At 50.5% G+C, this 27,998-nt stretch overlaps 1 protein-coding gene across 2 annotated transcripts in view; it reads right to left on the bottom strand.

The window, feature by feature from the left end:
* The window catches only part of UNC13A (unc-13 homolog A), a 57,453-nt gene that overhangs the window by 24,380 nt on the left and 5,075 nt on the right, over positions 1–27,998 (bottom strand). For both annotated transcript variants that reach the window (XM_082380146.1, XM_082380147.1), the window contains exons 5-23: positions 27,572–27,645; positions 26,351–26,405; positions 24,420–24,455; positions 20,653–20,860; positions 13,819–14,358; positions 13,199–13,307; positions 11,341–11,387; positions 9,124–9,202; positions 8,399–8,470; positions 7,876–8,095; positions 7,056–7,283; positions 5,998–6,139; positions 5,537–5,706; positions 4,456–4,571; positions 2,977–3,140; positions 2,456–2,606; positions 2,077–2,145; positions 1,667–1,756; positions 1,306–1,440 (exon numbers count right to left, since the gene is read on the bottom strand). In XM_082380146.1, the coding sequence (XP_082236272.1) occupies positions 1,306–1,440; positions 1,667–1,756; positions 2,077–2,145; positions 2,456–2,606; positions 2,977–3,140; positions 4,456–4,571; positions 5,537–5,706; positions 5,998–6,139; positions 7,056–7,283; positions 7,876–8,095; positions 8,399–8,470; positions 9,124–9,202; positions 11,341–11,387; positions 13,199–13,307; positions 13,819–14,358; positions 20,653–20,860; positions 24,420–24,455; positions 26,351–26,405; positions 27,572–27,645 (2,705 nt within the window). The remainder of the gene's footprint in view (positions 1–1,305; positions 1,441–1,666; positions 1,757–2,076; positions 2,146–2,455; positions 2,607–2,976; positions 3,141–4,455; positions 4,572–5,536; positions 5,707–5,997; positions 6,140–7,055; positions 7,284–7,875; positions 8,096–8,398; positions 8,471–9,123; positions 9,203–11,340; positions 11,388–13,198; positions 13,308–13,818; positions 14,359–20,652; positions 20,861–24,419; positions 24,456–26,350; positions 26,406–27,571; positions 27,646–27,998) is intronic.

Below are 27,998 nucleotides of genomic sequence, written 5' to 3'. Positions count from 1 at the left end.
CTCAAGCCGGCTAAACCAAACAGAACTGAAATGAATGCAAATCAGGACCACTTAGTTTAACAGATGGCAGTTTTCAGAGTTAATTCAGTGGAACTGGGCCAATTACACTGAATTAGTGGAATTAAACTTAACTGGGTTGAATTAAACTCAAATGAACCCAATTGGATTGAACCTAATCAACTTGTTCAAGATCAAGATCAATCTAAATCAAAATAACGGAAATAAATCAACTTGAACTCAACCCAACCAATGTAATCTAATTCAACTCCACCCAAGTCAAGCCAATCCAACTCCACCTACTTATCTCAACCTAACATACTCAGGCCACCTCAATCCAACTTTAGTTAATCAATGGAAATGAAAGTAGTTAAACTCAACTGAAATAAGTCCAACTCAACCAAACTCAGTTGAACTCAACAGTACCTAATCCAACAACCTAGCTCATCCTAACTCAAGCCAACTCAACCCAGTCAAGAACAATTTCAATTCAAGTAAACTGAATGGAGATGAATACATTTTTACTCAGTTAAAGTCAACTCAGTCCAACTCAGTGATGCTCACTAATTAGCCTAGAGCAATTTTAAGTCAAGCAAACAGAAATAAATAGATCTAAACTGATCATAGTTGAACTAAACCCAGCCCAATTTAATCTACTTCATCTCAACCCAGTTAAGAACGACTTGATTTCAACTCAACTGAATGTAAATGAACAGGATGAAATAAAATTGAACTGAATTCAGCTTACGTGTTATCTCCTATCTGAAGCCCAAGCTGAGGAAGGGGCTCAGCTCCCACAGCCTCTTGCAATTCCTCCCTTCCAGTGCTAATCACCCCAGGTTGTAAATTTCCAATTTATACATTTTTCCCTCCTAATAGAGTATAAGCTCCTGGAAACCTTACTGACAATCCTGGGACATTATATGTGTACACAGCGTGTTGAAAGATCTCAAATAAATTGAGTTCAAGACTGAACTGAAGAAATTCAATTCAACTCAATATTTATTGAACAGGGACTCTATTCTAGGCACATTGTATTATGCCGGACTCAACTAAGTTTAACTAAAACTAAATTTATTGAGCTCCTACTGTGTACCAGGTGCTAAGCATTTAACTATGTTTCATCTGAAGCTTGTATCTCATTGAATCTCCTCCTTAATCCTGAGATGTGGGTTTATGACCCCATTTTACAGGCGGAGATACTGAGGCCCAGAACAGTTAAATCACTTGGGAAGGGGCAGATCTGGGACTTGGACCAGGGTCTGGTTGGAGTCCCCTAGTCCCTCCTGCCTCATCTGGGGTCCTCACCGGGTCAGTCTGGTACTCTCGACTGTAGAGTTCATGACAATTGTTGAAGATGTATTCATAAGTGGAGTTGAGGCAGGCTTTCACACAGTCCTTCACCACCTGGCTGGCTCGGGGTGGGCTCTGGAGTTCTTGCACCTGGCAGGAGGAAGTGACATGGGCATGGGTGTGCACAGTGGGGACAGGGGGTACCCAGGAAGTGGCTACAAGTGGAGCTGGTTTTAAGGAAATGTTGTAGCAATGTGAAAGCAGAGGGTCACTGAGAAAGGGCACTGCTTTCCAGGAGAAATGTTACTCATTTAGGAGCTAACAGTCCTGGAGTATCCTCCCTGGAGAGCTAATGGAACTGATTCCCCTTACCAACCTTCATCCGAAAGAAGGTGATGCTGGTGAGAAGATCCACCGTGGATTTGAGGTCCTGGAGTCTCTCTGGGCTGCTGGCTGGGAAGTTATTCTATGGAAGGGAGAAGAGAGGTGGGGTTATGGAAGAAGGCCGGGGGATGATGGGAGACAGCGTTTTAGGGGAGACACAAGAGCCTCCAAGTTTCAGGAGGTGTGTTAGGGGTCATTGAGAACACCTTGAAGTAACTGGGGGTGTCTGCTTGGATACACCAAACTTTTTGGGCAGGTGCTGCCCACATATGTGTACATGTGTCAGAGGAACACATTCTACATGTTAAGATGGGTCCTGCCATGTGCATGCCTGCTGGCAGCTGTCCCCTCCAGGCACACACATGCCTGGGGTGAGCAAATCATCATGCATGCTCTTCTCACCCGATACATGGAGAGGTCAATCCGCAAGGAGTTATGCAGCTGGTCCAGGAGCTTCACAAAGCGTTCTTTCTGAGGAGGCAGAGGAGGAGGAGAAGGTTGGATGAAAGCAGGCACTTGGGGATCAAGTGTAGCAGCTAAAGGTGGCTGCCACGTTGGCTAAGTGGTTGCTATACGTTATGTGTACCCCATCCGCTGTTGAACTGACCCCTCATAACATCCATTCAACAGAGGGGTAAAATGGGGCTCAGAGAGGGGAAGTGACTGGTGCAAAGTCACACAGCAAGTCAGGTCCAGATTGGGAATCTGGAAATCACACGAGGTGTGACCAGCACAGGGTCAAGCTCTCCCTCATCTCCAGGCCCCCACCCCTGGGACTGACCCCAAAGTTGGAGGCTGCGAAGCGGTCAGAGGCAGACACGTTGGTGGAGGCGGTGGTGTGCGCGTAATAGGCGTTGATGTTGGCAAGCAGGGTGCTCATGACGGCAGGCACCCCAGGACACATGTACTTGGAGGAGAGGCAGGCAAAGTGGCTGGTAGGAGGGAATGGGAAGCACTGGGTCTGGTGTCCAGCCCCCAGAATGCCTCTAAGACAGCCCTCACAACCCCCCAAACTGTCCCCTTTTCCTCTGCTTGATTCTGTCCTCTGAGTTTGTCTCCTCTCTGAATTGCCCTATCTCTGCCTCTTATCTCCAGCTCTCATCCTTGTCACTCTAGCCCCCAGCAATGGCACTTGTCTAACCTCCAGGGAAATTACATAACCCCCACCACACTCACTTCCTCTCTGGCTCCTCCTCCCAAGAATCCCTTCCACCCCAGATTTGCCAGTGTCCACTTGGTAACCACCCCTCCCCCCAGTTTCCTCCACCTCGTCCTCATGTCCACCACAGCCTGCAGCCTTACGTCATGGCTTGGTAGATGGACTCGACGCCATAGCGCATGGCAAACTCGTCCACGATCTCCTGGGCTGTCTCATCATAGTAAACCTTCCAGGCGTCGTCACCCTTGGCATCTGGGATCTTCACGACCCCGTTGTTCTGCACATCTGTCACGAAGTGGAACAGGTTCTGCCACCACAAGGGAGAAGGTGTCATAGAGAGTGCAAGGGGACACCGGGGGTCAGAGATCCCAAGTATAGGGCAGCTTACATCATCCATCTATCTGTTTATTCATTAATTCATTCATCTACCCTTTCAGCCGTCCACCACCCGTCCATCCATCCAACTACCCCAAATTTCAGCTATCCCTCATCCATCCTCCCAATAGTTCAACTACACACCCATCCATCTGTCCATCTGTCCATCCACCCATCTACCCACCCATCCCTCTAACCATCTACTCCCTTACCCATCAATCCAACTACCCAAAAATCCACCTGTTCACTTTATCCATTCTTTCAGTAATTCAACCACACATCCATCCATCCCATACATTTACCCGCAACTTCACCTGTCCATCCAATAATTCATCCTTCTACCCAATCAACCATCAATCCACCCAGCCATCATCCATCTGTCCATGCATCTACTCATCCATCCACCTACCCAACTACTCCAAAATTCTCCCATCCATACACCTGTGGATGGTTCAACCATACATCCATCCACCCACCCTTTCTTCCATCCATGCATCTATCCACCAACCTACCTACCCACCATTCCAACTACCCCCAAATTCACCTATCCACTCATCCTTCTGTCTAGTAATTCAACCACACGCCCATCTATCCCATCTACTACCCACAGCTTAATCTGTCCATCTAACTTATCAACCCATTCAACCATCCATCCATCACCTATCTATCCACCCATCAATTTATCCATCCATCCATCCTTCCATACTTCATCTATCTGTCCATCCATCTATTCACCCATCCATCTATCCAACTACCCCCAATTCACGCATCCAACTCATCTATACTTCCAATAGATCAAGCACACATCCATCCACCCATCCTTTCATCTTTCCACCCATTCTTTTATTCACTCAATACTCATTCATCCAGTCATTTATTCATTCAACATACTGAGTTCTCTCCAGGAACCCCTAGGCAGCTGGAAGAGACAAACCCAGGCACACAAAACCTAACCCTGAGTGTTCAGGGCTGGGACAGTTGGAAGACCTGGATTTCTGTAGTGAGAGTCTGCCTGGAGGTCATGGAGGGCTTCCAGAGGAGGGGGCCCTGAAGCTGGACCTTGATTGACGGGGAGGAGTTTTCTGAGCACAGAGAATGGCATAGGGGACAGTCTCAGAGGCCCAGGGGAATGTGAATGGTGTGGTCAGAAAGAGGAAGGAGGAGCTAGGGCAGGCAGGAATGGTGAGTGGAGGTAACGTGGGAGACAAAGGTGAACTTCAAATGCAGGGTGGGGCAGTGGGCCTCACCTCGTGCAAACAGGTATACTGGACATGGTAGGGGGCCACCTTCTCCTCGCCTTTGATCTCCACACTGATGTGTAGCCGGATGGCACCCGACACAGCAGATTTGTCAGTCCGCTTGTCTGCAGGGCAGAAAGGCATGGCAGTGTCAGAACTTCCCAATATAGCCCTGGACTATTTTAACATATGCGTAACTGCAGCCCTCTCAGACTCCCTGCATTAAGGCCTAGGTGTTTCTCCTCAGATTTGCTTCCTAGACTTGTGTCTCCCCCATTAGACTAGAATTCTTAGGCCCTGTCTCTCCCATCTCACTAGGATCCCAGATCTTGCTTCCTCACTCAGATTAATTTCCTTGGTCTGCATCTCCCTCTTTAGACTAGGAGCCTTGCTTCTTCCCCAGGCTGTGCTCCCAGACTCTGCCTCCCCCATCAGATCAAGCTCCCCAGAGTCTACTCATCTTCTTAGACAGGATTCCTGGGTCAGTGCCTCTTTCCTCAGACTAGGATCCCCAGGTCTTGCTTCCTGCTTCCCCCATCAGAATAGGATATCTAGATTTCCTCTAACCGAACTAAGAAGTTCCTAGACTCTGCTCACCCCTCTCAGACTGGGTTCTTCCTCTGCCCTCAGACTGGGCTCACAGATTCTCCTCATCATTCTTAGACAGGGCTCTTAGGTCTGTAGCTCCTTTCTCAGATTAGGAATCCCAAACTCTACCTCTTCCCTTAGACTGGATTCTCAAAGTTCAATCTCCTTTCTTAGGTTAGATTCCTGGGTCTGTGCCTCTCTCCTTACACTAGGGTCCTCAGGTCTTACTTCCTGCCTTCCGCATCAGAATGAGATATGGAGATTCTGTCCCTCCCTCACTCTCCCACACCGAAATAAGACAGTCCTGGGTTCTGCTCACCGTCTCAGCCTGGTGCTTCCTGCCACCATCAGACTGGGCTCACAGACTCTGCCTCCTCTGTTAGACTGGGCTCCTAGATTAACTCCTGCTGACACTGTCTCTCCGCTCCAGCTGGGCTCCCCACTTTGGTTGGCTTCCTGGGACCCCCTCCCCTCTCCCCTGCAGAACCCCACCCTTGCTCACCCAGGTTGTACCACACGTCCATCTCGCCACTGAGTGTCCGCACCTCGATGATCGTCTGCCCCAGGAAGTCATCGGATTCCCTCTTGAACCTCTGCTTCACGCGAGATTTGATGTCATCGTCCTCATCCCAGACACGCACCTTGATTCGGTCCGAGGAGTTGTGACATTCACTGCAGGGGGGGAAGAGGAGGTTGGGGCAGGGGGCTTTTTTTTTTTTTTTTTTGTCTGCGCCGGGTTGCGGCACGCAGGATCTTCTTTGCTGCATGCGGGATCTTTAGTTGTCACATGCGGGATCTAGTTTCCTAACCAGGGATGGAACCCGGGCCCCCTGCATTGGGAGCACGGAGTCTTAACCACTGGACCACCAGGGAGGTCCCAGGGCAGGTGTCTTGAAGCCCACCCTTCAGCTGCTCCAACAGGGAGCTCCATCTAGGGGGCTGGGGGCCCAGCCAGACACCTACAAGTGGAAGTTCTCCTCCCACACGGGGTTCAGGTTTCCATAGATGGTTTTTGTCCGTTTCTTGGTCTTCCCGACCTGGACGGTGACATAGGGGTCGCTGGATCCTGTCTTGTCCTTTGCCTGCAAGCCCTGGGCACAGACCACTGGAAGACACACAAAACAAATATAAATGTGGGCTCAAGGAGCAAGGCATGCCAAGAACAGACACTGTCACAGGCTCCACAGGGAACACCTGTGACAAGGACTGAGGGCTTTGTTCTGGCCACAGGAGCCCATGGACACACCCACTGGGCATGCTCGGCTTGCTAGAGTTAACATCCAGGGAACCCTCACCCAATGAAGAATATGAAGGTGCCCCAGGGTCACCCCTGGGGTGGGACACTCGGGTGTGTGCTCTACAGTGTCCCCCTAAGGTCCCCAGCAGGATTGAGCCCCCAGTTGCCCACAGTATGACATTGGCATCCTCTGCAGGACTCTTTACTTCCCGGCTCTCAAACTCATGTCTCCACTTCCCACTGGCACTCCCTGGGACCACCTCCTGGATACCCATCTGCCCTGAAATCCTCATCTTGGAGTCTGTTTTCAGGGAAATCCCAATGACGATGAGGAATGGATAAACACCACAAGGCCCCCACCCCTGGGAAGGACCTCTCAGCCCTGGGAGGTCAATAATGTCCCCCAGTGGTCCTAGGTGTCCACTGCTTCGCCTGCTCGGTGGCACCCTGGGTAGGGCTTATTCCCTCCTGGTCTCACTTCCCAATACCCCTGGGGGCTTCCTGGGTTCACCTCCCAGATAAACTGTGTGCCCTCAACTCCTCTTCTTGAGGTCTTGTTCTGGGGGCTACCAAGCGAGATGCACCCAGATAGTTTCATGCAAACAAGTTTGGAGGCATATATGCCCAGGTTGTGGGCACAAACGCATATACACCGACATGAGAAAGTCACGGGGACGCTCAAATATGTGCAGCAAAGGGAAGGAAGGGGCGTGGGAGGGAGCACAGGGGGCCGAGAAGAAGGGACCCCCGTGGCCGTCCCTCCCCCTCCCCCCCGCGGCCTCACCGGTGATGCTGATCTTGGCCGACCACTTGGACGTTCCATCCAGCACGCTCTGCTTGACGGCCTTCATCTGCTGCGTGTGCGCGGTCTTGGTCACCGCGAAGATCTCCTGGATGAGCTCGAAGATCTCGGGCTTGTTGCGCTCCCGGATCTTCATGCGGTCCTTGAGCACCATGATGATGTTCTGCGTCCGGTCCTCCGCCCCGTGCTTGGAGCTCTTCTCCGCCGCCCCTGCGCGCAAAGACAGCCGTCACTGTACACAGAGAACTCCCTCCCAGGAGCGAGAGCCCTGATTCCCGCTCCAGGGCTTCCTCATCTGCTGCCACGGACACAGGGTTCAGGTGAATCATCCCCCCAAAGCTAGAGCTACCTACCTGCTCTCTGAATCCTCCCCCAACCAGGTCTTTCCCCCTAAAGTTCCCACCCCCTGTCTTAGCCCCTCCAGTCCGCGTGAGTCCCCTTCCCCTCCGACACCCTGCCCTCTCCAAGCGCCTCCCCTCCTCGGACTCCTCTCCCCAACTTGAGCCCCCTCCCACCTCTGAACTAACCCTTACCCTAACCCTCTTTTTCTCCATAGAAACCGCTGCCTCCCATTAAGCCCGCCCCTTGAACAGTTTAGCTCCTCCCTGAGTCCCGCCCCACCTCTCTAGGACCCCTCTCACTTCTCCTTTCCCCTCCGGTCGCTCCCGTCCCGTCCCACGGCCCCGCCCCGTCCCACGGCCCCGCCCCTTGTCCCGCCCCCTCCTCCTCGTCAGAGCCCCGCCCCCTAACCATTAACAGTCCTGCCCCTCCGTCTCCGCTCCAGCGGGAGCCCGGCACTCACGCTGCAGACAGTCTGCGTTGAGCAGGTCCTGGCACTTCTCGTGGCACTTGACACCGCACTCGGTACAGCGCATACCCTGCCGCGCGATGCCCCACAATAGCCCCTCACACTCGTAGCAATAGGTGGGTGTGGTGGCCGTCCACACCTCGAAGTTGTGCGGCGTCGTGCACGAGATGGGGTAGATTAAGGCTTGCAAGGTCTTCTTGTAAACGTGGTTTTTCTGCGGGGAGGGAGGACATGCGACATGGGCGTAGAGCCTTAACCTGGGGGCACTGGCTTGCCCCGCCCTCATTCCCCCCGCCCCCCGTCCCGTTCTGAGTATGGTAAAGTCCCGGTCCGTCCCCCGCCCCACACTGTCGGAATCCACGGGTTCCTGTACACAGACTGTGCTCGCTGGCGGCTGCGTTGTCGGAATTCTGGAAAGCGAGGAGTGCCTGTCTCTGCCCCACCCCCTTCCTTTTCTCCGGGAGCCCCCCAGCCCCGCCCACCCTCCAAGCTGGGGAGGGGGAGGTGCCCCACGCACCAGCTCTTCGTTGTTCAAAGTGCTGGATGCCAAGGCCGAGGTGATGCCTGCTTTTCTGGACTGCACCAGAGACTGGAATAGGGAAGTCACCAAGGGAGTCAGAGGGATCGATTGGCACCCGGGGGGTTGTCACCGCGAGCAGAATCCCCAGCCATGGTTTGGGGCCACCAGCCACGGATTCAAGCCACAGCCACAAATAGGAAACAGGTCACAGCAGCGGGAGCAGAACCAGAAAAGAATTGGGAGGTGACAGAGGCTCCAGGTTAGAAGAGACCCTGGAAAGGGAGCAGCCCCACACCTCTGACTCACCCATTCCCCACCACCATGGACCAGACTGGGGAACTGCACTTGGCCGTGGTCAACAGCCACAGAGCAAAAGCACCAGCCAGGCCATGAACCAAGGTGGGGAGTCACCTGCTCTCTTCCCCACCCATGAACTGTTGGACATGGCAAGGTCCCCTCCCCAGAACCCATGGGATGGGGACCAGTTGGAAGATCCCAGTGGGGGGCGGGGGTCTCGGGAGGAGATTCAAGGGCCTGGGTTGCCATCACTCACCATGGCCTGAAGAGTCCATGCAGCACGCAGGGTAGAAATGAGATCACATTAGTCCCAGAGAATGCCTTGCCAGTCCCCAGCCCCAGTTCTGCCATGGGCAGTTGTACAGGTTGAGCACTGCTTGTGGCAGGGCTGCTCTGGTTGGGCGGGGGAGGGCACAGGCGCTCACCAGGTCGCTCACGAGTGGGATAGGCTTCCTCTTGCGGATGTCTGGCATGCTGTCGATGATGATGAGACCACCGCCAGGGCTGCAAAACACACCCAGGGACGTCAAGGGCCCAGGGAAGTTCCCCTTCCTCCAACAGACATCTCCTGAGGCCTGGGCAGGACACCTGATCTCCCCAGGTATTAAGAGTTGAATTGTGTCCCCCGAAAAGATACATTGAAGTCCTAACCCCCAGTGCCTCAGAATGTGACCTTATTTGGAAATAGAGTCATTGCAGATGTAATTAGTTAAGACAAGGTCATACTAGAGTAGGATGGGCTCCTAATCCAATATGAGTGGTGTCTTTATAAGAAGAGAGACACACAGGGAGAAGACAGTGGTGTGATAGTAGAGGCAGAGATTGGAGTGACTCGTTTACAATCCAAGGAATACCAAGGATTGCCAACAACTACCAGAAGCTAGAAAGGCAAGGAAGGATTCTCTCCTACAGAAGTCAGAGGGAGTGTGGCCCTGCCAACACCTTGGTTTTGGAATTCTGGCCTCCAAGAACTGCGAGAAGATACATTTTTGTTGTTTTAAGCCCTCTGTTTGTGGTAGTTTGTTATGGCAGCCCTAAGAAATGAAGACACTGGGCCTCAACTTCCTCATCTGAGAAATGGGGAGATGATACAGTTGCCCACGTTGAATGAACATTTGAATTAAGGCAAATCTAAATAATATGCAAAAATATCAATGAAATCTTTCTTTATGCTCAAAATTGGAAATATTTGTGTATATTTAAAGTCTATCCTGGAAGAAGTGATTTCAAAGCCCATGAGAAAGAGGGAACTGGAAATTGTATTTGTGCTGTTGCCTCTTGGCAGCTTTGCTGTAGCTGGCTAATCAGAATGAGGGCTGTGGCAGATGCTGCGGTGGTCTGTCCAAATCTACTTTACTGAGAGGTGCAGGTGTTCCCAGAGAGGGTTCAGGTGTGGCTCCTCTCCAGAAAGTTCTCAGTGGCCATTGAGAGTGACGCCTGGCAGCCAATGACTCTGGACAAGCCCTGGGGTGCTATTCATGCTCCAGCGCTCCCTGAAGGATCAGGCAGAGGCTTGGTGACTCCTGAACTACCTCTCTGCTTGGCTGTTTCTCCTACCTGGTCCCGCCTGCCTCACAGGCTTTTCTTTTCTTTTTTATAAGTTTATTTATTTATTTTTGGCTGCATTGGGTCTTTGTTGCTGTGCGTGGGCTTTCTCTAGTTGCGGCGAACAGGAACTACTCTTTGTTGCGGTGCGCGGGCTTCTCACTGTGGTGGCTTCTCTTGTTGCGGAGCACGGGCTCTAGGCACGTGGGTTTCAGTACTTGGTGGCGCATGGGCTTAGTTGCTCCATGGCATGTGGGATCTTCCTGGACCTAGGGCTTGAACCCGTGTCCCCTGCATTGGCAGGCGGATTCTTAACCACTGCACCACCAGGGAAGCCCTCATAGGCTTTTCTTGAGAGTGCTTCCTGTATAAATCATGCACACAGGAGCCCCCATCTCAGACCCCACTTCCAGGGCTCCCCACACGGGACACTTGCCCCTCTGGGAGTCACAGCTCCTGTGTCCCTGTCTCTGTTTGAAAAGGATGTACAAGGGAAGGCAGTCGCTCTCCAGCTGTTATTTAAAACATTAGTGTAATTTACAAATATCTTTTGCATCCCCTAACCTCACCACACAAGTGCTGAAAAAACACCCTGGAAAAGCAATAACTTAAGAAATTAGATATGACATATGCTCCATGTAAGACCAACAACTATCGTTATGAAACAGCCAGCAACTGTAGCAATAATCTGAGAAATGTAAAAGCAGAATCAAAGCAAAAAATTCACTCCAGGGTTGCAGATGTATCGTGCAGTAAATGGGTTTCTTCTTTACCTTACATTTATTTCTAGGGGGAAATGTTCTTGAATTATATGAGCGGCTTGAGCAAGGCCTCTCTGGACTGTTTCTCCATCTGTAAAATAGGGGTAGTGGGCCCCCCATGGGTTTGTTGTGAGGATTCAATGTGTTACTATCTTCGGCTCCTGCTGGTCATGAGTGCCTTATTACAGTGGCTACATTATTTCACTCATGTGCAATCTGTCCCCTGTCTAAATGGACCTTCTCCCTGCCCTGGCTGGGCTGAGGTTATGGTGCAAACCAGCCTTAGGCTCTGGGTTCAAAACTTCCTCTCCCTCACCCCCAAGATCTGATACTCACCCGCCTTTGAACCACAGGGATTTGGACATCTCTCCTTCTCCCCGGGCCTGCAGGACAGAAGACAGATATGGTCAGTGTAGCTGCCCCTTCCCAGGGCAGCACATGTACCACACCCACAACTGTCTCCCCTTTGGGTTGGGAGTCAGGAGGCCTGGGTCCTAGTCCTCACTGTGTGTCCTTAGGGAGCCCACTGGCTTTTTCTGGGCCTCAGTTTGTCCATCTGTAAAATGAGAAGAAAGGAGATACTCTCTGACACCAACCTCAGTGAACTTCACTCTCCTTGTCTGTCAAAATTGGGGATTTGTTAACATCATCTCGAACAAGAGCTCATGCTCTATAGTCCTGGGATTCTTAGGGGCTGGCTCAATACCCATAAGATCCTATCACTCGCTAAACTCCCCCTGCCTCACCTGATTATCTGATCTCATGCCCCAGGACCTTTGCCTGAGTGGTGCCACCTGTATATATGCTCTCCCACCTTCTGCACCCGACCAGCCTCCATCTATCATTCAGGTCTCAGTGTGGACCCAGAGTCAACACCCCCTACCATGCAACTAAAGGGTGGCATGGTGGTGGGGGGGAACAGGGAGAAGGGTCTGACACCTTCTTCTGAAATATTGTTTAAGTACTTTGGATATCACTTCACTTTAAGTGTCACCTCCTCCAGTGAGTCTTCCTGATTGACTTGGATTAGTTTTATGCCCCCTCTATGAAACCCAGAGATCCTGCTCATGTTTATTTTTCTTGTCATATCGCTAGTTCCATTACAAGGGTAGTTGCTGTCTTTTTCATTTAATTTGTTGACTTAGTGAAAGTTATTCAATAGATTTTTCACAGTGTATCTTCTACTGTTTGAATCTAGAACCATGAGACTGTATAGTAAAAGAAAATTCTACTGTACAACTGATAAGAAATTTGATTTGAAACTTTTGTGGCTCTGATAATTGATGGTCTAAGACTTTGGGAGTCTGTTTAGGATCTCCTCCTGCCAGCCTCACCCCAGTTTGGAAGGTCACCCCGGATAATAACACTGCTTGGTGTCCAGCCCAGAGCAGGTTGAGTGAATGAAGGAGTGAATGAACGGCCTCATTCCTGCTGCCCATCTGAACAGTCATCCTGACCCTGACGTTAATTCTATTTTTCACCTAATTTCTTCTGCAATACTGACCAGATCTCAGACCTTTCCCAAACCCCAACTCTGACACCCATTGTGAGCCCAAGCACTGACTTCTTCCGCTATCACCAAGTTTAACCCTGAACTCTGATCTTTGACTGCTGCCCTAACCCTGACCTATAACCCTAACCCTGACCTATAACCCTATCACTAACCTCTATCCCTATCCATGAACCTGGCCGCTGAACTTGGCCATAGCCATGACCTCAGCTTAATTTCAGCTCTAGGTTCCAGTTCGCCTCTCCTTCTTCCCCACTTAGAAATCCCAGGCTGCCCTGGGGGAGGCTGGACTAGACCTTGGTGGGGCCAGCTGGTTGCAGGGGAGAGTAGGCAGGCATGGGTAGGGCCAGGGAGGAGTCAGATTGGGCAGGGGTTGGGCCAGGAATGGTGGGGCTGGGGCCAGGGCAGGAGTGGGTGGGGCTAAGGAAGGGCCAGGCTGGGCACAGATGGGAACAGGTTGGGGTGGGCGGAGCCATAGAGGAACCAGGATGTATGGAGGCATGGTGCTGGGCGGAGTGGTGAAGTAGGCGTGGCCTGGTGGCTCATGAGTGGCATGGGCTAGTGTGGGCAGGGCCAGGGAAAGGACCAGAGTGGGTTGGGGCATGGAAGGAGTGGGGAAATGAGGGTGGGTGGGGCATTGGGCGTGGCCAGGCTGGGGGTGAGCCCACTGCTGCTCTCACTCACCTCCTGCAGCTGCAGCCGCACTTTGTTGAAGGCTCGCAGCCAGTTGGCCTTGGCCCTAGACATGGAGTCCTGACCCTCTTGGCCTTCCTCATCTTCTCGTGGCCTGAAACTGAGGCAAGGGGTTTCATGAGGCTCCGGGGCCGGCACTCCCTCCACCCTCCACCCTCCGAGTGATGCTGGGCCCTCCATGGCCTCCCTGGCACTTCGGAGACACAATGACCCACCTGTGACCCCTCTGACCAGCCTCAGTGATCCTCCCCCCCCTTCCCACATGCCCATCAGCTCTCTGACACCTTCAGGTCTCCTGGGTCCCTTTGCCACCTTCCTGGCCCCTCTGCAACTTTGTAACCCTATCCGAGGGCTCCTCTGATGCTTCTGTGACCTCTCTAACCCTGGCAAACCCTCCAGCCCCTCACAACCTCTAAGACTCCTTCATGACCCTGCTTGACCCCCTCTGACCCCACTGAGCCACTTCTGACCTCCTAGACCCATCCCGATCCCTTCAATAAACCCAGGACCCTGTGACAACCTCTCCCCCCATTCCCCAGGTCTACACTGACTCCATCATGGCACCACTGACCCTGTGACCTTGTGACAGGCCCTCAACCCCTTCCCGTTACCTCTCCTCAGCCTTGGGGGGCTCAGGCTGAGGCTCTTGCTTAGCTGCAGGTGCCTCCTCAGGGGCGGCTGACTCAGGGGCCACCTTGGCTATGTCGGGGACCTCGGTGGGCACGGCTGGGGCCTTGTCCTCCTTCCTGGGGGTGGCGGGTGGAAAGCTGACACGCTTGAAGTCCCTGGGCTCGGCCACGGCCACCTGCTCACGCTCAGTGTAGCCTCGGATGTCATCCGGCACCTCCTCCTCATCCTCTAGCTCTTCCTCGTCCTCAGGCAGCTCCTCCTCCTCCTCCAAGAAGTCCTCCAGGTCCTCATCCAGCTCTTCGTCCAGCTCCTCATCCAGCTCATCCTCATCCTGGTCCCAGCGTGGCGAATCCTTGTGGTAGCTGACCGAGCTGTGGCAGGAGTGGTAGGAATCCCGGTCCCGCTCGTCTTCCAGCTCAGAGCCCTGTAGGCTCTGTTCATCCGGGTCGAAGTCCTCGCTCAGCTGCGAACTGCCCTGACTCAGCTCCCCTGAGGAGGCGTAACGGCTGCTGCCTGTGGGGCTACAGGAACGGGCCAAGGGCTCAGGGGCTGGGGCACAGACCCACTGCCCATCCCAGCCCCGGTCACACAGGTTCCATCACCCAATCATTCCCTGGATTGGTCATTCCCTGGATTCCCAGCATTGGTGGAGCTCCTCTGGCTGCCAGGGAAACACAGCCGTGAACAAAAGACAAAAACACCTGTTCTTGGGGCGTTTACCATCTTGGGGGGCAGGCAATAAAACCAGATCACTGACATTAGTGATCATCGGTGACCTACCGTGCACCACTCCTATCCATGCACTGTGGAGGCTGCAAAGCCTTCACCCACATGTTTGGGACCCCGAATCAGTGTCCCTGCCACAGCCCCCTTGGAGACCTAGCGCTCCTGAAACAAACATAGTAGCCCCTGTCTCTTGATGTACCCTCTACCCTCCGCCTCAACCTGGTCCTCCCACTGCCAAGCCCCCTCCGTTCATCAGGGACCTGGGCCTCCCTGCCTCCACTCCTTCCCCAGCCTCCACTCACAGCTGATCCTGAGGCGGGTCCCTTCAGCTCCACCTTGTAAACATACGTGCAATGCAACCACTTCCTTGCACCCTGGGCCCCACCCTAGCCCAGGCTCCGCCATCTCCACTAGATGCTGCCCTACCCAACATCCACTTCTCTCCTGGACAGTACCTTTTTGCATAGAAGCCACAAAGGGGCTTATTGGAATCATAAACCCAAACACGGACCTCCCCTGTTCCAAACCCTACCACGGCTCCCTTGAAATAAAATTCTGTGCGTGTTCTGCATCCCTGTGTGGCCCAAATCCTCCAACGTCTCCATCCCCATCTCCTTCCATCCTCCCTTCTCTCCCCCTGCTCCAGCTACATCAGTATCCATCCTCGCTGTCCCTCCAGCACCCTAAATTGTGCCCACCTCTGGGCCTTTGCACTTGCTGTGCTCTCTGCCAGGAACATCCTTTCTTGCCTGCTTTATCTGGAAAAATCCTTTGGTGCCCACTGAAATAGCACTTCTTTGAGTGAGTCTCCCCCACCCTCCAGCCAGGTCAAGCCCACGCCCACACACATTATATGCTCCTTATATGTACCCTGGATCACACTCGACATGACCAGGAAGAAATATCTGTCTCTGCCTGAGGGCAGACAGCATGACACATGGGCCACCTCTCATCCCCCTTCTAACCACTCATTCAGTCATTCAATAAACAGCATTCCTTGTCTTAAACACTTTCTCCATTCTCAGTGACTGGGACCCTCTTCCCTGGCCAGTCCCTGGGATGCTGTAGGAATCAAACAGGGGTTTCATTCCTACAGTCCTTTAGTCCTTGTTTGCTAAGTTATGTATATGGTTGATTGCTTTTTAGTGCCTGTCTTTGTAGACAGCTGGGATGGGGGATCAGCAGGTATTATTTGCCTGGAAAGGACTCCAAACTCCCTCTGCTGGTGAATACCCCCGAAGTCCACCCCAGCACATTCTGGGGTCCCAAGTGAGGGGGGCAGCCTAGGACTGGGATCTCCACACAGGCCTGGATGTATCCATCTGTGACCCTGGGCGCCACGTAAACTGCCCCAGGCATGGGACCCAGTGGTCCCCGAGACTCCTCCCACCCCAGCTCTGACATTGGGGCCCAACACAGCTCTGACCCCAGGTGCCTCCCCTGGATGCCATGTCCTCGAGTCAGCCACCAAGGGCCTCCCTGCATGATCTGGCCCCGTTCGCCTCTCCAGCCTTTAGCTGAGCTGTCTTCTCTGCCTGGAATTCCTCTCCTAAGACTCTTCATTTATCCTTCAAGTGTTGGCTCCCAGGCACATTTCTCCAGGAAACCCTCCCTGCCCTTCCCCTCTGCCAGTGTGTCCAGCTGTGTCCCTCCCTCCAGTCAAATCCTGACCTGTGGGATGGAATGCCTGTCCCTCTGGGGGCCCAGCATCACCCAGCCCTGGGCAGCAAGGCCAGGGTGGCCTGGGATGGTGGCTTGAGTCACTCTCAGGGGAACTCTGCCTCTGCATCCCCTCCCCACCACGTGACTTGTTCACGGTGAGAGTGGAGAGTTCTCCTCCTTTTCCACTCCCCCATTCCGCCCCAGGAATGCTTAGAATAAATAGACTCCCCCCCCCAGGACAGACAGACACACCCAAGGCCAGAGAAGGACAAGACACGGCCAGGCACACAGGATGGGAGCCAATCTGGGAGCAGCTCTGTGCACATCCTGCTCTGAGACTCAAGCAGCTCGTTGCCACTTTTTGAGCCTCAGTTTCCCTATCTGTAAGATGGGCACTCTTCTGCTTTTCATCTCTGAGAGAGAAGACGTTTCCATCTACTAAAAGAGTTAATATTTTCTTAATATTTGATGTCTTACTCTCCTTTCAACTGTTTCCAGTGCATTGAAACTTTGTTCCAGTAATTGCTTAAGTCTGAGCCACCTTGAATGTGCAAATGAACGATGCTTTACAAATTGTAGCAGTCACAAAAATGGTAAGAGAAACTGTTAGGGAGACAGGAGTGCTTCTGAAGATAGTTTGAATAAGGAAGTCATGAATACAAATGGAAAGGGATCTAGTTCTTTGCTTTCAGGATAGCACAAGCACAAAGGAGTTGAATGAAGAATGCTAGAATAAATCCAGGGTAAGACTAATTCTACTCCCTCCTATGCCACTAAATGTTTTACCTTGAGTATGGCATTTCATTTCCTTGGACCTAAAAAATAAAGAGGTTAGACTAAATGCTCAATCTTTTTTTTTTTCTCATTTTTTGAAGTATAGTTGATTTACAATGTTGTGTTCATTTCTGCTGTACAGCAAAGTGATTCAGTTATACTATATACATATTCTTCTTTTTTATTGATTGTTTTTTTTGCCGACCGTGCAGCATGAGAGGTCTTAGTTCCCCGACCAGGGATCAAACCCGCGCCCCCCTGTATTGGAAGCGTGGGGTCTTTTAACCACTCACTGGACCACCAGGAAAGCCCCTATACCTTCTTTTTTTAAATATTCTTTTCCATTACGGTTTATCATAAGATATTGAATATAGTTCTCTGTGCTATAGAGTAGAACCTTGTTGTTTATCCATTCTATACATAATAGTTTACAGCTGCTAATCCCAACCTCCCACCCCATCCCTCCCCCAACCCTCTCCCCCTTGGCAACGACAAGTCTGTTTTCTATGTCCGCGAGTCTGTTTCTGTTTCGTAGATAAGTTCATTTGTGTCATATTTTAGATTCCACGTATAAGTGATATCATACGATATCTGTCTTTCTCTTTCTGACTTATTTCACTTAGTATGATAATCTCTAGTTGCACCCAAAATGCTCAATCTTTTAAAAAAGTTCCTTCTAAAACATTCTATCTATAAACTATCCAAACTTTCTATGGTATATACAAAACATAGGAAAATTCAAAATAAAAGTTGTTCAAATACCTGCAAAAGAATATTATATTGGATGATGGTAAAGACTGAGTAGGGGGCTTATGAAGGTTTTCTTCAAATTATGTTTTACCCAAACTCTCCACGGCAAATGGAAATGTTTTCTGTCCTCACCATCTAACATAGTAGCCACCGGCCACATGTGCATGACTCTTGAGCACTTGAAAAGTGTCCAGTAAGATGGAGGGACTGAAATTTTATTTTATTTATTTTAATTATTTTAACTTTAACTTTAAAAAGCCACATGGGGCTACCATGTTGGACAGCACAGCTCTGAAAGCTCATTTACCTTGATGGCACAAAGATAAACCATTTAAAATTTCTTTTCTTACTGCACTAGAAATAAAGCGATTCTGAGGGTTTCTCCAAATCTCAACCAGATGCAAACACTTGTTTGCATAATTAACCTCTTCGTCAAGAGTTGGAGAAGGTCTGCAATTCGGGAGCCTGGATAGCTATGTTTAATAGCGAGTTTGCCCCTGAATTTTTGAATGTGGGGTAACACGGGGGTGATTCTGAGATGCTGCTGGGAACACAGAGAACAGACAGTCTCCTTGGTTGAAGTCCTTTGCTGATGATGTAGAGGGAACATCACTTTTGTCCAGCTGTAGGACCTTGGGAGGCTAACGTTGCAGGTCCCCAGGTGCCTTTTTTAGGGCTGAGAGGCAGTGTGGCGTTGTGGCTGTGGACTCAGAAGCCTGCTTGACAAGGTTTAAATTCTGCCTCAGCCACTTACTAGCTGTGTGACCTTAGGAAAGTAACTTAATCTCTCTGCCTCATTTTCCTTATCTACAAAGCCATGGGGAGATGAAGAGGTAAATTCTCACCTCATAAGATTGGTGTAAAGAATAAGCATATTATTTGGGACATATTAGAATACCTAGCACATAGTAAGTGCTCAATTAACCATCATTATTTTTCTTGCTTATACACTAGATATAGCAGGACTAGGATCAGAATGAGGTAGGTGAGGCTGAGGCCTGCAAGTGCAGAGTCAGATCATGTTTTAACTTAAATTTGTATATTTTGCTAGTCATGGATTTTTAGAAATTTCATTGAAGTATAACTTACATACAAGAACATCTACTCTTACAAAGGAACATTTTGGTGATATTTTTTTCCTGGATTTTTTTGGCATCCATTTTGATTTTTTAAAATATTGTATTAATATATTATTTATCTTGAGGACTGAGTTTCTTGGCACCCTCTTAAGTTTTGTACTTGAGGCAACTTCAAGCATACCATGCTCACCCCAGCCTAGTCCTGGACCTAAGTTATAGGGTTAACCTCCAAACCTGGTATAGCAAGGTCTCACACAAATAGGAGGCCCTGGTGTATGTGTGAACTGAGCCTAATATCTCAAAGAGATTTGGGGGGTCATATTAATAGCAGTATAAGTTCAATGTCAAGGGAGTAAAGAGCCCTCAAAATTTTCATCCTGCTCATACTTTAATGGAGGAAATGTATTCTTTGGGGAGCAAATATTTTGCAAGAAGACCCATGACACAAAATCCACTAGGCGGGGCTTCGCTGGTGGCGCAGTGGTTAAGAATCTGCCTGCCAATGCAGAGGACACGAGTTCGATCCCTGGTCTGGGAAGATCCCACATGCCGCGGAGCAACTAAGCCCGTGCGCCACAACTACTGAGCCTGCGCTCTAGAGCCCACGAGCCACAACTACTGAAGCCCACGTGCCTAGAGCCCGTGCTCTGCAATAAGAGAAGCCACTGCAATGAGAAGCCTGGGCACCACCACGAAGAGTAGCCCCCGTACCTACTCGCTGCAACTAGAGAAAGCCCGCGCGCAGCAACGAAGACCCAGCGCAGCCAAAAATCAAAACAATCAAAAAAAAAAAAAAATCACCAGGCCACTGCTTTCCACCCAGTGGGTTCACCATAAACACTAGTCTTTATGATGATTTACCAGCTGTGTGACCTCAGACAAGTGCCTTAACCCCTCTGTGCCTTGATCCCCCATCTATCAAATGGAACCAATAATACTCCCAACCAGAGAATGAAATGAGATGATGAAGGGAAGATGCTGGACCAGAGCTGGGCACATAGTTAGCTCCGAATACTACTATTTGCGCTGTTTATCTAACAGTCACTACGTAGCACTTTCAGGCACCACCCTAAGTGCTTTACAAATAGCCAACCTGTTTAATATCATGTTTGTTATTGTTCTGTTAAGAAACCAGGACTGGGGAGAGCAGGTCAGCGAGGGGTGGGGGGCAGCAACAGGCACAAGTTTCAGTCTCACAGGCTCAAGGACCAACACACTGCACCCTTGCAAGCCAGGGGACCCACCTGTGGGGTCGGTCTAGGGACAGCCTACTTTGAAAAGAGTAGTGATGGTGGCTGGACTGAGCAGCTCCCAGGTCACTGTGCCCATGCCTGCTGGTCAGGAACACAGAGTCAGGCGTCACCAGGAGGGCTAGGTAGGACCACCCCAGGACCACGAGCCAGCTGCTTGCTGGGAGTCTTTCCAACATCACTGTGCCTCACCTCCCACCCCTATTAACGCTCATCTCTTCCTCCTTTCACCTCCTCCCCTGAACAGTTAGAGAGTACAAAGGGACCAGGGGCTTTTAAGCGGAGTGCCAAAAAGCCCCCCTATTTCAGGGGAACCTCTCAGGGGCTTCTTGACTTCCGTCTCTTTCTTCAGCCAAAGCAGACCCCCTTTAATCAAGCTTGGGGAGTTTTCTTGCAAGATTTTGGGTAAAGGTTTTACTGCCTGTAAGAAAGTATGGACGCTGCTTTCCTAGAACCCACTTACCTTCACCCCCAGCTCCCTCCAACCCCCTATTCCTTTCTCCCCTCCAGGAGATAGAGCTGGACACACACACACACACACACACACACGAATCCTTCACTCCACTGTGACTACCTGAGGGCCCGCGGCTCAGAGAACTCCTCATAACTGTGCACGGAGTCACTGTAGGATTCCCGGGAACCCAGGGGCGGTGGTCGGACAGAATATTGGTGGACCGAGGCATTGGGCTGGGACGTAGTGTAATAGGGTGGCGGGATGCTGTTGCTCGTCTCGCTGCGATAGTCACTGTCACGGTCATCCACTGCACTGTCAGGGTCATCATCTGGAAGAGAGAGGAGGCGAGGGGAGAGAGTGAGGAGGGGAGGGAGAGGGAGAGCACGCAATGGAGGCCAACACAGTCTCTCAGGTTTAGGGGGTCTTCACTGATTGCTAACCCAAGAAGAGGAATCTACCAGAAGGAATGAAGGATCTTGGGTCATTTTAATAGAGGTATAGGCTTTAGAATAAAGGAAGTGACTACTGGGCATATACCATAATTCAAAAAGAGTCATGTACCACAGTCCTCATTGCAGCTCTATGTACAATAGCCAGGACATGGAAGCAACCTAAGTGTCCACTGACAGATGAATGGATAAAGAAGATGTGGCACATAGATACAATGGAATATTACTCAACCATAAAAAGGAACGAAACTGAGTTATTTGTAGTGAGGTGGATGGACCTAGAGTCTGTCATACAGAGTGAAGTAAGTCAGAAAGAAAAAAACAAATACCGTACATTAATGCATATATATGGAATCTTAAAAAAAATGGTACTGATGAACCTAGTGACAGGGCAGGAATAAAGACGTAGACATAGAGAATGGACTTGAGGACACGGGGTGGGAGGAGGAAGCTGGGGTGAAGTGAGAGTAGCATCAACATATATACACTACCGAATGTAAAATAGTTAGCTAGTGGGAAGCAGCCGCATAGCACAGGGAGATCAGCTCAGTGCTTTGTGACGACCTAGAGGGGTGGGATAGGGAGGGTGGGAGGGAGGCTCAAGAGGGAGGGGATATGGGGATATATGTATGCATATGGCCGATTCACTTTAGTGTACAACAGAAACTAACACAGTATTGTGAAGCAATTATACTCCAATAAAGATCTATTTAACAAAAAGAAGAAGGGAAGTGAAAACCCTGCTTTGCTGTATGTGGGTCAAACTGGACCTAGAGTCTGGGGTCCACGGTAGGTCCTACAATGTGAGGAGGACAGGGACAAATTGGAAGGTGTCTTTTGGCTCAAATGTGAAAATGGACTTTTAATGAAGTCCAGGGTCTCTGAAAACAATATTGGGTTTTCCATCAGGCTTCCCATAACAGGAGTCACACAGACTCTCATGGGGAAGTTGAAGAATCAAGAGCACAAGGTAGAATATAAATGCCCTTTAACCCTCAGAGATTCCTTGATATCCGAGGATGGGGACCCAAGCCCGGAACTCACATGCGCAGGAACAAAGAAGGGGCTCTGCCAAGGTGCTGCCTCCCTCAAAAAGATCAGATTCTTAGGTTGGCAAGACTACCACATGCCCAGAATCTATCACTCTAATGGAACAGGGAGGGGTTGCCAAACTTCAAGTGTTTAGTAAGAATTAAAGGATGTTTCAGTTCGGTTTGCTTTCCTTAGTAAATGGAAGACAGATTTTCTTTTTTAGGAAAAAGAAAACAGTCTCAAAGGATGTGGGACTGTGGTGGGAACAGGAAAGACTGAATTTATTTAGAAAACAACCATTGAGCTGAAAAGAAGTGAGCATCCCCCAAATTAACTACCCGACTGGGAAGCCCACGGTGTGCTTGGCCATGGTATCAATTTACTGGTGATTTTAAACACCAAGGGGGTGGCTTGTACTTTTTATGCCTTTAAGTATTTTTGCTCTTTTCCCAATTTTTTTGCTTGATTTTAACTTTCTAATTCTTTTCCCACTAATAGAGTCTATTTCTATATATTAAAAGAATAGGTCAAAAAATTTTAATGTGGTAAACTGTTAAAAAATTAATTTCATACTTCATGTAGATCTAGCTATTTGATTCATTCCCTATTTTGCCTTCAGAAAAACCTTAAATTCATTTTTAGCCAGCAAAGCCGGCCTTACCAAAGTAGCTCTGGTTTCCTGGTTTCTCATTTGACTTGAGCCATTGTGACCGGCAAGCTTTTTATCCTGTCGCTGCCATATGGCCACCTTCTGATGCGCTGCGCTCTGATAGCGCTGGCATCAAGGGCAGAAGCAGATGTGAATTTCCGCAACTCAGATTTGTGGGCGTCAGGGTGAAACTGTGAAGCCATAAAGGCCTAAAGTTGGGGATCATGAAACTGGGGACAACTTGTCAATATCACCAAATCGCCCCTCTCACCAAGTTGTTTTCTACCCAATTATTTGGGTTTATAGCCTACCATATTGCCCTTGACCGGACTGAGATGTTTCCAACCAAATCACATGAGGCTCTGTGCATGTTCCCCAAATTAATTTTTTCTGACAAATTGTCTGTTTTTGAGGGGCAGATTGCTTTCTCTTGGATTCTTTCTGCTTTTACCCAGACTCTGCTTTTTACCAAATCGTTTTTGACCAAATTGCCTGCTTCTGGATAAGGCATTTTCAGCCACTTTTGTTTTGACAAAGTGGCCTGCTTTTGGCCTAATTGTCTTGGCTCTTCTTGACCCAATTATGAGCTTTTGCTAAACTGGTTTTAATCCAAAATGTCTTTTTTTTTTTTTTTTTTTTTACTGTATTGTTTTTTTGTGGCAAACTGGTTTTGATCAAGCTTAGCTGTCTGCCAAATGCTTATTTTGGCTAACTTTGCTTCTGATTAACTTGTTTTTGACAAATTCTTCTGGATCAAAATACAGTGGACCCTTGAACAATGCAAGGGTTAGGGACGCCAACCCTCCGTGCAGTGGAAAATCCATATGTGATTTTATAATCGGCCTTCCGGATCCACAATTCTGCATCCATGGATTCAACCAACCAGGGACTGTGTAGTCCTGTAGTAGTATTTATTGAAAAAAATCCACATATAAGTAGACCCGCACAGTTCAAACCCATGTTGTTCAAGGGTCAACTGTATTTGTAAACAGTTTTCCTGCTCCTGGAGGGAGGGTGGGGCGCAACTTGTCCATCAGGATATGGGGGTGGGGTGGAAGGCCCCCCAGTTGATGGAGTAGAGATTAGGAGGTAGATTCACACTTAGACTAGAGGACTGGATTTCTCTGAAAAGGGCATGGGGAAAAGGGAGCTATTCCTTAAGGAGAAAAATGGTCATCCAGTTTTGGGGGAGGTAGCTTGTCTCTTTCCCCTGGGGGGAAATTGGAGGAAGATGTGTGTGTGGGGGGGGCGTTGGGAGCTGAGGTCTCCAGAGTGATATCTGTCTGGGGGGTCTCTGCCCAGCTGCTCTGTCTGAGACCCTCTTCCCTCCCTGCCCACCAGCCTCTGAGTGACATTGGGGCTGGAGGAGGGCTCCAGGTAGAGGAGGAAGGTGGGGAGACAAAAAGAGGAAGGGAATCACAGGAGAGGAGATGAGGTTATACATGGGGAGCAAGGGGGTGGGGGGCTCACAGTGCCCAGCTGGAGACAGGCAGGTTTCCCGTCTATATGCCCACTCCTCCCAGCTGAATCCTCCCACCCAGAGTGGCGTTACCCACTCCCCACCAGACAGAGCAGGACCCTCAAACAGATGTTAGTGATCAGGGGGCAGGAGGGCACAAGAGGGGTCGTGCCAGTCCTCTGGCCCCAGTGTGCCAGCCACAGGCTCCCCATTTCCCTGAGCAATGGGGCGGGGGCCTCAGGGTCGCCGAGGCGCCCACCTCCCCATGGCCTCCCAGAACATCAAGCTGAGTACTTACTCTGCTGCTCACCCCAGCCAAAATAATTCCAGTTGCCTACAAAGAGAAGGGGCAGAGATAATAAAAGGGAGAAGGCAGAGGGGGAGGCATGGGGAGGGGGGCTCCCGCATCCTCCCCATCTCCTTCTCCCAACCCAGGACCCCATCCCCTTCTGCCCTGTGTATCTTCCCCGAGTATCACTTTAACCACTGACTTTTGTTATACCTTCACTCACCACCCTGGGAGGAAGGCAGGATACCCCCATTTTTTGACAAGACCACAGGCTCAGCCAGGACGTAATAAAGAGGGCATTTGGACCCAGGGTTTTCCAACTCTGAAGTTTGGGGTCAGCACTCCTCATTCCTTCCCTCCCCCAGCCCCCAGATAATGAAAGAAACACTGAACTGGAAATCCTCAACTTAGAAACACCCCTGTTGGGTGGGTTTTTATTTTTAATCATTCTTATCCTTTTATAGGTGAAGAGGGCTCAGAGAGGTAGAGTGAAAAGCCTAAAGTCACACAGCCTGAGCATCAGGACCAGGCAGAGAACTACATCTTCATCACCTCATCCCCAGCATCTGGCATCTCAGAAAAACCACTTGGACCAGAATTCTGACTCCTCTGACACTTGGCTGCCTCCTTCGTGAAATGGGGATGGTAAAAGAGTCCCAAGAGAACTCAGAGGTAAACGCTGGGTGGTAGGTCTCCATTCTCAAGTTGAACCCACCTCTTGCTTCAAGTCACCTGCCCGGGTGCTGTTTGTCATCAGCTCCTGCCCCCGCCGTGCCTGGCTCTGCCCCCACCACAATCCTTCAGTGACCCCATTCACCAGAGAGGGGGTTTGTAATTTCTTCAGGGCAGTGATGACCCCTGCCCAGGCAGGGAAGTTAAGGGACTTTCTCCATATCACACCCCAAGTTAGTATAGGAATGAGGTCTCCCAACTGCAGTTCCCCCAGCCCCTCCCTCCACCAGGCTCCATCATCACATATCCTGGGCATATGGGGAGAGGGGAGGTGGACGACGGATACAGGGGAGACTGTGAGAGGGGAGGAAAGGAGGATGCGGAAGCAGATGGAAAAGGAGAAAGAGGTTGAATTGTGGGGTAGGGGCCAAGTGTCATGGGTGGGGGGTTTGTCCTGAGACTATATGATTTTCACTTCCTCCTCACTTCAGAGGACTTGGAGGGCACTTTTAGGAGAAAGTCATCTAGACCCGTGGAGACCTGCTCTGGGGGCATCTGAATGTCCACAGGAGGATAGACACTCCTGAAAATTTCTGCCTTGGTGGAGGGACAATATACAGAGAAACATGGTGATCATCATCATTATTAATAGATGTAGCACACTGGAGAGAGAAGCAAACTTGTAAGTCCCTCCGACCTGGGTTCAAACCCTGGCTCTGCCTCCTGCCAGGTGTGTGACTTTGGCAAGTCACTTCTCCTCTTGGGCCTCAGTTTCTTTATCTAAGTAAATGGGCGCCTATTATACATGTGTTGGCAGGATTGTCTGTCTGCACCATCTGAGTGTGGGCTGCTTGGCGGGGGGTCTGTGTTGGCCTCATGGAAGTTTGATGAATGAGTTATAAGTCCTCATCCAGGATCTAATGAATGGAACTGAAGAGTCTGCAAAGTGTTTTTCAAGCCTCCAGATGTTCTGGGCCCTTCCAAAAACCATCAGAATGCGGGGGGCTGTCAGGTGCCCCTGTTTCAAAGCGAGGGACTCTAAGGATCAGAGAGGGACCCTGACATGCCTGCGGCCACACAGTACGGCAGGACTCAAACCCAAGTGCCACATCCCTTTTTCTTTCCACTGCACTGTGAGGGGATACTGTGTGCTCTTAGGACGCATATCTCTGGAGACGAGTGACCCGTTCATTACACAGGACAGTCATGGGGTAGAGGAGGGAGGAGGCCTTCAGTTGAAGCCCAGGAAGGAATTGAGAAGTACTTACAACACTGGTTGCTGGGGACAGGAAGAGGCTTGTCTTGTTCATCCTGGAATGAATACTGAGGGGGAGGGAAGGAGAGAGGGTTTGTCTCAGGGGGGTGCCAGAAGCCAGGGGATCAAGATGGTCCTCTGTTCTGTTCTATCTTGACTTCCCCCGCCTCCTAAATCCTCTCCTTCTGGAGGAGAAGCATACAGATGTCCACAGAGAAAGAAAGAGGGAGAGAGAGACACAGAGACCATGAGAAACAGATATAGAAAAAAGAAAAAGAGACACAGATGAGGGAAAGAAACAGAGGAAAGAGAGAGAAAACACCAACGCGGGGAGCTGAAGAGCGGTGATGAGAACTCAGGTTGGACCAAAATTGCTAACATGTGAGCATTGCCCCTTTGCCCTCCACCTCCCGCTAAAGGGTGTTCTAGCCTTGCCTGCTATTTCTTCCCTGCCCTCACCTTCTGAAGATTGTCTTCTGGGCCACATTGGGTCTTTGAACTGTGAAAATATAGAGTGTAGAAGAAGGGGGATGGCATGGAAGAACAGAGGTACAGAGGCTAGGGCTGGGGCTGGGGGAGGAGAACTTTTAAGAAAGCCTGGGGCTTCCCTGGTGGCGCAGTGGTTAAGAATCCGCCTGCCAATGCAGGGGACACGGGTTCGTGCCCCGGTCTGGGAGGATCCCACATGCCACGGAGCAACTAGGCCCGTGAGCCACAACTACTGAGCCTGTGCGTCTGGAGCCTGTGCTCTGCAATGGGAGGGGCCGCCGCAGTGAGAGGCCCGCACACCGCGAAGAGGAGTGGCCCCCGCTCGCTGCAACTGGAGAAAGCCCTCGGACAGAAACGAAGACCCAACATAGCCAAAATAAATAAATAAATAAATAAATTTATAAAAAGAAGAAAGCCTGAAAGTGTGACTCAAGGAGTTGAGGGGTGAGGGGCAGAAAGGGGGTGTATCTCCTTGACGGTATTTGGTAAATACACAACTCGACTCGATTGAAATTGTCATGTCATTGGTGGACCGTATGTTCCTTGATGCCATCATTGGTTCAAGACTGGACCACATGGGTCACTGATTTAGTCAGGTTACAAAGAGTTAGAGACACAGACACAGGGAAAGACAAGTGGAAAGAGAAACAGAGACAGAGAGTGGAAGACAGGGAGAGACACGGAGAGAGAGCGGGAGAGAGAGAGAGAGAGAGAGGGAGAAAAGAGCCCCCATGCCAACGCTCACCTCATCCTGGTCCCGCATAGCATTCAGCTGCTCCAGCTTCTTGGCCCAGTAGCGTGCCTCCTCCTCAGGGATGTCTGGAAGCAGAGACCTGGCCATGAACCTGGAAGCCCCTCCCTGCCCCTCAGCCTCCAGCCAGGGCATCCTGCAGGCCTATGGGGCTGGTCTCCAGTGGGTGGGGGAGAGGAAAGGAGGACAGGAAAGGAGGACCCCTGACAACCCCCCTCCACCACACACCCAGAACTGCCTTGGGAATGGGTGGAGGATGGGAGAGGAGCTGCATCCTAGCATTACCAGGATGGGGACATCATGGGTTCTTGGAAGGATGATGTGGGAGAACTGAGCTGCTTCCAGGAAAGGTAAAGAGGCCTCTCTGTGTCTCTGCCTTTGTTGACCTCTACATGTCTCTCTCTCTCTCTCTCTCTCCATT

The sequence above is a fragment of the Balaenoptera borealis genome, assembly GCF_965194805.1.
Source record: "Balaenoptera borealis genome assembly, chromosome: 2".
Lineage (NCBI taxonomy): Eukaryota > Metazoa > Chordata > Mammalia > Artiodactyla > Balaenopteridae > Balaenoptera > Balaenoptera borealis.
This window is presented reverse-complemented; position numbering and strand designations above follow the sequence as displayed.